The sequence below is a fragment of the Eschrichtius robustus genome, chromosome 20 (assembly GCF_028021215.1).
Source record: "Eschrichtius robustus isolate mEscRob2 chromosome 20, mEscRob2.pri, whole genome shotgun sequence".
Classification (NCBI taxonomy): domain Eukaryota; kingdom Metazoa; phylum Chordata; class Mammalia; order Artiodactyla; family Eschrichtiidae; genus Eschrichtius; species Eschrichtius robustus.
This window is the reverse complement of record NC_090843.1, coordinates 21,246,621-21,256,119: the sequence shown is the minus strand read 5'-3', so window position 1 is coordinate 21,256,119 and position 9,499 is coordinate 21,246,621. Positions and strand designations below refer to the sequence as shown.

Here is a 9,499-nt window from a genome sequence, read left to right as displayed (position 1 = left end):
AGAGTAGTTCAGGACTTCCACAGGGAGATGGTGAGGGAGGGGGAAGTCATTAAGCTACTCCATTTTAGAGACAGAAAGCAGTCTGTCCCCAAGCTGTGTGCCATCGGCACTCCCCCGCACAGCCCACCCAGCAGATGTAAAACCACAGACTCACTGGAGCCCGCCAGCACGAGAGGACCTTTTCAAAGGCCATAGGCCTTCTCTCCCCTCTCCTAGGCTGGGATTCACTCAGGGGGTTAACACTTCGCAGCCCTCCCTTTGCCCACTCCAGTAATAACCGCAGCAGCAGGCAGTAGGGTTAAGCTTTTTAATATCATAAATCAGTGTCCGGCCCCACCTCTCATTGCCAGGCCCCTTCCTGGGCCTCCTATCTTCACATTGCCTGAAAGGCTGCCTGCAGCCAGGGCTTCGCCCATCCCCTAGGAAAGATCCAGCACCAGCCTGAGAGAGGAGGCAGCAGCAGCAGCTAAAGGGGTGGGAGGGGGAAGAAACAGAAGCTTGTGCAGGTGCATGTGTGTATGTACTTACGTGTGTGACACAAATGAAGTTTGTGTTTAGGTTTACAGACCCCAGCTCACGAGAGGAGGTGAGGCAGGGAGCAGCACATCTTTTTTCCCTGGCACCTCAGCCTCGCCCTATCCCAGGGACAGACACATGGGATAAGTGGGAAACCCACCCCTGGACTGCAGCCCTTTGGAGTCTGGTGGAGTCACGGATCCAGTCTGTGGGGACACTTGGTCTGTCTCCCTTTGAAAGCCCTGGAAGGGTGGGAGGTAAGAAGTAAAGGGAGACAGGTTTCTGCTAGAAGAACTTGACGCCTCGGCCATCGCTGACAGTGATGATCTCGGCCTTGTGCTCCTGCTGTAGGGCCTGCAGAGCCCGCAGTAGGGTTGCCTCATCCAGCCCGTGGAACTCTGGACAGGGAGAGATGGGTAGTCAGGGACACTCAGCTCCTTGGGGCTCAAGGCCTCTGAGAGGAGCAGCCCAGCTGGAAACTGAGAACTTTCCAGGACAGCTGTACTGCTACAGCTGCCCCCACCCACCCTTCCTGGGTATTCCTTAGGAGTAAGGAGTGGAAGAAAGCCTGAGTCAACATGAAATGAGAGTTCATGCTTATTCCCCCTTCCTATTTCTTCTGTCAGACTCAACCCACACGCACCCTCGCACTAACCCCCCCGCCCATTAGTGTCTGATATACAAGAGTAACACCGTTTGCTTGTGGGCCACAAAGAAGGGGCCCTGACAATCAAGTGTAGGGAGGTCAAGTCCCTTGTCACTGTACGCTGACCCTAACTGCATCTGTACCCATTGGGAGGACCTGTTCTAACACAAAGAGGTATAGCCATGCCTCTGGCCAGGAGACTGCTAAGGTCCAGCACAGATATCTGCCCTTTCCTAGTGAAAAGGAACAAGGCTGGGAGCCAAGGGCCAGCTGAGTATCTGGAGATATGGCAAGATACTGCAGGGAGATGTGAGAGGCAGGAGGCAAGCCCTAACAGGCTTGCACACCTCACCCCCTGCGGGGGCCCAGCTCTTGAGTCAGGGAGCTTGCTTTCTGAGGAAGCCTCCAGCTTTGCCTGGCCTGAGCGGTGGGCTGGGCAAGGCAGCAGCACTGAAGTCATGGCATGATGGTGGGAGTAGCAAGCAGAGGCCTGCAGGAAAGTGGGGGGGAAAGCCAAGAGCTGTAAACTCTGTTGGGGCAGCCAGGCCTGGCAGAAAGGGGAGGTGCCCCTTTTACCCCAGCTCAGATTGGTACTTTTGGTGATCCTGGGGATCAGAATATGAAGTCAGAGATAAAAGAGCTGAGAAGAGTATTTACACTATGTAAAAATCAAACAGTATACAAATCCTTGTCTGGCCAGAAACCATAGTATTCTAAAGGGCAGGGGGTGGGGTTGGGGGTGTTGGCCCAATCCCTTCAGCTGACAACCACAGATCTTGAGCCCTCCATAAGAATAAAGGGTGAAAGAAAGCCTGAGTTAGCAAGGAATGAAATTTCAGGCTTAATCTCCTGCCCTAGTTCCTCATTCGGCATCTCTACCGATAATTCTTAACTTTTCATGGGTCACAGATGCCCTTCAAAATCTTATAATATGGACTCTATGCCGAGAAAAATGCACATACACCCCCACAACCAAAATCTGTGGGTTCTCTGCATGTGAATTCAGGTGGTTTATGGAAATCTTGGACATGGGTTAAGAACCTTTGTATTATTTAGTATTTGGAATTTAGAGGCAGAAAAATGGGAAATCTGAATGTCAAGTAAACAAAAATTATCTAGACGGAGGAGGATTCAGATAACAAAACTGGGGAGAAAGGGAAAAGCATTACCCTCATCCTCTGTGTCTTCCCCATTGGTCAGTTCGTATAAGGTGAACACGGAGTTGTTCTGGCCACTCCTGGAAACCTATGGACACAGAAAACAGGGACTGAATAAGAACCAGGAATTTCCTGGGAGAAGGTAAACTCACCAGCTCCACCTCTCTGACCCAGGAATGATACTTGTTCCCAAACGAGAGCTGTCACCTCAGCAGAGGAGTGGCCTAAAACCCACAAACCCTACAGGTGCTATATTTATACATGTACACACATGCTCGGAACCACTAAACCACAGGCCTTCACGTGTCTGAGGAGTGACCTCTCATTCTGGTTGTTTTCCTGTTCAAGAATGGGTGGTGTGTGTTTGTTATATTTGGGTTGTTGATGCTTCTTCCCCTCCTCTCTCCCTTGGGAATGTTTAGGGCTGGTGGTGACAGGGAATGCAGGGGAGAGAGTCTGTCCCCACACCCACACTGTTCAGAAAGTCTCATTTATATTGTGGACAGCCCCATAAGGATGTAATGGGGGAGGGGCTCCAGGTTTTTGTGTTTTTTTCCCTTCCTTTCTCCATTTATCTCCTGTGGCCAGAGGCTCCAGCCAACAATAGTACTCGTGGTTTCCAGGACTGCATTCTCCAAACATGGCCTCACATAGCCTCTGGCCTCCTACAGGCAAAAAAAGGAAAGTTCTTTCCAGCCAGGGAAATTGAGTCATTGAAAGAGGCTTGCCTGGAAGACCTACACTTCCTCTTTCTGCCCCCTCCCACTCTGCACAGTCTGGATCTGAAAACACCAGGCATCTGCTGAGCACAGATTCATTCTCCTTTGCCATGGGTCACTGCGTCAGAATAGTCTCACCCACTGATAGATGAGCTTCCCCCATTCTTCTGGCCTCCGCCACATGATCAGGAAGCTAGACTTGTTCTTATCCAACCACTCGAGGTTCCCTGCAAAACAGATACTTATGAAAGCACCATGCTCTAAGAAGAGACAATGAGGCAAAAACCAAGGTGGAAGAGAGTGTAAGAGATTCAGCTTTCAGAAAGAGAAATTCAAGAATTGCTTTACTATTACTATCTGCAAGGCATCCATTCTCCTCTTCAGGTCTTGGGGCACAGATGGAGAGATTTCAATTTTGTATACCAATGGGGGAAAAGAACCCAGGGAATTGAGCTATTGTACAGAAAACTCTGGGCTCCAAGCCAGGAGAGGAAAAAAAAAAAAAGTTCTTAAAAGAAAAGACTTGTGGGGGCTTCGCTTGTGGCGCAGTGGTTGAGAATCCGCCTGCCAATGCAGGGGACAAGGGTTCAAGCCCTGGTCCGGGAAGATCCCACATGCCGCGGAGCAACAAAGCCCGCGAGCCACAACCCCTGAAGCCCGCGCACCTAGAGCCCGTGCTCTGCAACAAGAGAAGCCACCGCAATGAGAAGCCCGCACACCGCAACGAAGAGTAGCCCCCGCTCGCCACAACTAGAGAAAGCCCCCGCGCAGCAACAAAGACTCAACGCAGCCAAAAATAAAAATTAACTAATTAATTAAAAAAAAAAAAAGCCACTGAAGGGTTTAAAAAAAAAAAGAAAGAGGGGCTTCCCTGGTGGTGCAGTGGTTGGGAGTCTGCCTGCTAATGCAGGGGACACGGGTTCGAGCCCTGGTTTGGGAAGATCCCACATGCGGCGGAGCAACTGGGCCTGTGAGCCACAACTACTGAGCCGGCGCATCTGGAGCCTGTGCTCCGCAACAAGAGAGGCCACGATAGTGAGAGGCCCGTGCAACGCGATGAAGAGTGGCCCCCGCTCGCCGTAACTAGAGAAAGCCCTAGCACAGAAACGAAGACCCAACATAGCAATCAATCAATCAATCAATCAATAAAAATGAATAAATCTTTAAAAAAAAAAAAAAGAAAGAAAAGACTTGTGCTAATCTGCCCTCAGGAAAACCCAACTAGGATGAAAAATAAGGAATCTGGGGAACTGAACCCACCTTTCTTCCTCAGTTCCTCTAATACAACCTGGATTGATTCCACGGGCAGCTTCCCTGGTTTAAAGTTAAGGGAATGGTATTAATGGAATGAACTGGGTGGGATAAAATTTCTCAGAGCCAGGCTCATGCTACAAACTACCCTTCTTCTCCCACCTACACACATTGACGTGCAATGCCCCAACAGGATATAAACTAGCATTTTCTGCATATTGGGGGGAGGAAGGTAAAGAGAAACTAGTGTAATTAAAAGGAAGAGCTTTAGAGAATGAAAGGTACTATCATTTCTCACCCTCTGTCCTCTCTCCTTCCTCCAGCCATTCTCTAGATATTTTAGGGATGAATCAGGCAGCAAAAGAAAACAACCCTTACCTTCCTGGGACAAGGAGAGTAGGCAGAGAAAATTACTAAAGGTAATGCCAGAGTTTGAGCCTCATACAGAGGACAAAAGTTTCAACGAGTCAAAAAGGCTCAGGTTGAAAAACTTGGTACTTGGCTTCAGGGCAGAAATTCTAAGATCTGAACCTGGGTACTCATCACTGCCGCGGACAAGAGGCCTTGGTGCTACATTCGGGTTGGAGTTGTTGGTAAAATGGATGTCAGCTACACAGTCTGGCTCTTTCCCAAGGCCAGTTGGGGTGGGAACCTGCCTTCTGTGGGTGAAGAGGAGTGTGAAGTCTGGGCATGTGGGAAAGTGTGGAAGTGCATGTGTGTGGGGTGTGGAAGAGCCTGAGGGAGGATACGCTGTAGCTTCACGTTGTTGAAGAGCGGGCTCTCCTGAGCTTCCATCACCGTCATGCTGGACTGTTTGTGCAGGCGACAGAAGGACAGGACTAGCGAGCACCAGGCGGCCAGCTGCTTCTGCCGAGTGTCCACGTTCGGCTGCAACCTGCCGGGTGAAGCGGGTGGGGCGCAGAATTAGAGGAAGTGAGAGGGCGAGCGGCAGCACTTGCCAGAGGCGCGTTCCCGGGAGAAAGTGAGGGACTGAGGGTGGCGGCGACCGGATCCGTTCTCCCCCTCCCCATTTGAAGCATCAGTGCTGAGCCCGGGGTCCGAGGGAGGGAAGGGAGGCCCAGCGGGGCTTCTCGGGGTCTGAGCCTCACGTAAAGAAGGGCGGGAAGCGATACTGCCACGGCCACTCGAAACTCATCGCCATCGTAGTAGCCCAGGAAACCCGGAACCCGCCGGCAAAGGACTTCCGGTCTCCTCTCCGGCACGTCCGGGCAGAAAGCACAGCAGAAAGGTTCCGGGCTCCTCTGGGGAGAGGGGCGGCCCAACGGGAGGGATCGTCCTCGTCAACCCGTCCCTTGCTATTATCCCCAAATCCTTATCGTCTAGAGCAGAAAGGGCCCTGAGAAGTCTTCTGATTCCACCCCAGAGAAGGGCAGTCACTCCCCCAAAGTGGCACAGTTAGTAGAACAGCAAATAGAACCCAGGTCTCCAGAACCCAGCCTAGGCTTGTTTCCACTATACTAGGCTTCTTTCAATATTAACAGTTGTGTCATTTAACTTCAATCCCTCGCAGTTGCCCTCAATTCCTGTGTCGTTCGACTCCATCATTCCCCAGGAGCTCATTTGTAGCTTTTATCGCTGGAAATGGCTCTGCTTCCATTATTCAGGGCTGCCGTATTTGAGCACAGCCACCTCTCTCTCACCTCTCCCACGTCCTCACCTTTCTAGCCTCAAGTCCCTGGACCCCTTTTGGTCTTATCTGACTCCTTCCCCAGCCTAGACTACTCAATTCTGTCCCCTTGCCTGCCTACCTGCTGCTCAGTTTCCAAACCAGAGTCGTTGATCCCTGCCCACCTCCCCACCCCACCCCCACCTTCTTTTTTTCACGCCTGGGCCCAGGAGTATTACTGAAAAAAAAAAAAAATTCACCAGAACCTGCTGACTGAACCCCAGATTCCCTGACGGACCTCATTGCCGGGCAATCAGTGCAGCCCAGTGATGCTTTGTCTTTTATTGGCTCCCTGTGACATCCCTCAAGGTAACTCTTCAAACTTTTCCACACTCATCATGCTATTCCACCTGTTCCCATCTCCTCCATCTCTGCAGAATGCCCTTCCCTTCTATTTTTATGAGATTGAGGCCATGCATGTGAACCTCTTAATCTTTCCTCTCTGTCATCACACTGGATTCATCTCTCAAAAATTTCTCTCACTTTTACTCCTTCCTTTTGGACTCAAAGGAATAAGTATCACTCTTCCTTTACAAGGTCAACCCTTTGGCAGCTGATTGCCTCTCCTTTCCAGTTTCCTCCAGGACTTCTCTGTGTATCATATTCCCTCTTTCCCTTTCCCCTGGCTCCTCTCGTCTACAAACATGCTGACGTCATCCCTACTTGAAAATATGTAGTTTCCTTGACTCTACCACCCTCTCAATTTCCTGTCTGATCTCTAACGTCTCCCCCACCAAAGTCCATCCTTTACTGTGTACAGTTCCTGGTCCACAGAAGTGCCCAACAAATATTTGTTGAATGAATGAATGAATGAACCATTCAATAGATTATGTTCTCTTGGGACTTCCCTGGTGGTCCAGTGGTTGGGACTTCGCCTTCCAGTGCAGGGGGTGCGGGTTCGATCCCTGGTTGGGGAGCTAAGATCTGACATGCCTCGTGGCCAAAAAACCAAAACATAGAACAGAAGCAGTATTGTGACAAATTCAATAAACTTTAAAAATGGTACACATCAAAAAAAAAAAAAATGTTCTCTCAAAGCGTACCGTCTCCTTTGCTTCCATGGCACTGCTTTATCCTTGTTCTGCTATCTCTTTGATCTTTCCCTTTGTCTTCTTTTGTCCTCGTTGTTTACATGTGGGTGTTTCCTAAAGGACCTTAGCCTTCTTCAGTACACTTTTTCTCCGGGAACTCTCATCCCTTTCATGGCTTCACATGGCATTTCTGTGCAGGGGACTCCTAACCCTATATTTCTAGCTCCAACCCTTTTCTACCACTAGCAGCACCACCACCACTCCCATTTCTAACTCTCTACGGTACATAACAGCTTGTTCCATTGTTATTCATATTATACACCATTTTCTTCAGGCCAGCTTCTCCTTCTAATGGCACCCAGGTTCAAAGCCAGAGTCAGCTCTAACCGCTCCTCTACTTCACCTTCATATCCAAATCCTTCCCCTATTTTTAATAACCTTTCCTAATTTTTATTTTTTTAATTGCTTTTTTTTTCTGCTCACTTCTTTTTTGTTTAATTAATTTATTTATATTTTATTTTTGGCTGCGTTGGGTCTTTGTTGCCACGCATGGGCTTTCTCTAGTTGCGGCGACTGGGGGCTACTCTTTGTTGCAGTGCACGGGCTTCTCATTGAGGTGGCTTCTCTTGTTGCGGAGCACGGGCTCTAGGCACGTGGGCTTCAGTAGTTGTAGCACGCGGGCTCTAGAGTGCAGGCTCAGTAGTTGTGGCGCACGGGCTTAGCTGCTCCACGGCATGTGGGATCTTCCCCGACCGGGGCTCGAACCCGTGTCCCCCACATTGGCAGGAGTATTCTTAACCACTGTGCCACCAGGGAAGTTCCCTACTTTTTAATTATTTTCCATTTCCCCATTCACCACTCCTTTGGTCTATGCCCTTGTTCTCTCAAACCTGGATTATTGCAATAATTTTCTAATTCACCTCCCTTTCGATTCTCTCCCATAGGGGAATGTGCTCCAAGGCCTAGTCAGGTGCCAACTCCACAGTCACCCTCCTGTGATCTCACCTCCTGTGATTGCACCTTAGCTCAATGGGCCCCTCCTTCCTTTGCACTCAGAAAACATTTGGCTTGCATCCCTTGCATGACTCTCATCACACACTCCACTGTTTTTGTTTATTTGTGTACATGTCGGCTCCCCTACTAGATGAAAGCCATTGAAAGCAGAAACCAAGCCTTATCTAACTTATCTTCCCAACACAACGTGCAATATACAGTGTCTTACACCAACATGCCTTTGATGTATATTAGTAAAACGCATGAAGGCAAATATGGGTCCAAAAGAGCATAGATATATCCTTGGAGAAGACAGATGCATTCATGGAAATAGAGCAAAGATTTCTCTCTGGTGAAAACTCTAAATGTCCTAGGGAATAGGTATGTCTCTAGAGAGACAGATGTGTCCTGAGAGGAGAAGTGTGTCTCAGAGAATAAACAGATATGTTCTAGAAGCATATAGGTATATATCTGTGGAATAGACAGGCATGTCCCAGGAAGTAGATATGCATGTACTCAGGGAGGCTTACATTTCAACAAGGAGAGTTCCTAACGAGGTGCCAGGTGCCACAAGGAATAAACAGGTGTCTTTTTGAAGAACCAAGTTATTCTCTAGACGTTTTTGATGACCTGGCAGGTTTGTCCCAGGGAGAACTGGAGGTGAAGGTTCCATGGGGAGAACTGGGCCTCACCATCCAGGGAACATATAGGAGTGTCCATATACAGAAATGGTGGGTCGCTTAGGTATGTCCCTAAGAAGTGGGAAAGGGAGCATAAGTATGGCTCAAGAAGCTAACAGAAGCATCCAGTGAAGAACTAGTGGTTGCTATGGGAATGACAGGTCTCTGACCACAGGGTTCAGTTTTGAGCTTCTTCCAGGCCACGTCCATCTTCTGGTTGTTAGCTTTAGTGGACACCAGGGGGCAGTGTGTGGCCAGGCTGTAGGCCACACCCACCCAGGGTCCAGGACAATGTAGGATGAGGGCCAAGGACCTGGAGGGGAAGTCCTGTGGCGAGTCTAGTAGAGGAAGCCCCCACTGCCTTTGCCCTCAATCCTCAGGTCCTTAAGGATGGACTCCTGTTGGTCAGATCAGAGCTCCTATTCCCAGGCCCTGGGAGGAAACTGAGGCATGAGGAAAGGGAAAATTCAGGGCTCCTGGGTGGCACCCCCTTCCTTCTTGCAGGAGCCACAGCAAAGAGTCCTCCCTCATCCCACCCCCCTCACCTCCCCAGCTGCTCTCCAGACCGGAAGGGAGTCTCTTCCTGCACGTTTCCTGGAGCTGGGTTTGGATAGACGCAGGAAAGGCCTGGCCTTGGGAGGAGGAAGTATAGGGGTGTGGCCTTCGGGTGGGGGAAGGGGTGGTGGGGGGCAGGTAAGTGAACAAACAGTGGGCCTATCCAGATTCTTCCAGCTCTGCTGCTCAGAACGGAGGGCCTGTGGGAATAGCAGAGACTCTGGGAAGGACACAGACCCCACTGGGATGGGGAGGGGAACGGTG

At 49.9% G+C, this 9,499-nt stretch overlaps 1 protein-coding gene across 1 annotated transcript; it reads right to left on the bottom strand.

Moving 5' to 3' along the window:
- Window positions 1-293: 293 nt before the first annotated feature.
- On the bottom strand, window positions 294-5,484 carry VPS25 (vacuolar protein sorting 25 homolog). The gene is made up of 6 exons (XM_068531211.1): window positions 5,399-5,484; window positions 5,039-5,184; window positions 4,299-4,352; window positions 3,177-3,265; window positions 2,332-2,407; window positions 294-914 (listed from the first exon to the last, which is right to left on the bottom strand). Exons 1-6 carry the CDS (start codon window positions 5,449-5,451, stop codon window positions 802-804), a joined length of 531 nt encoding a protein of 176 aa, XP_068387312.1. The 5' UTR covers window positions 5,452-5,484; the 3' UTR covers window positions 294-801.
- Between the last annotated feature and the right edge of the window lie 4,015 nt (window positions 5,485-9,499).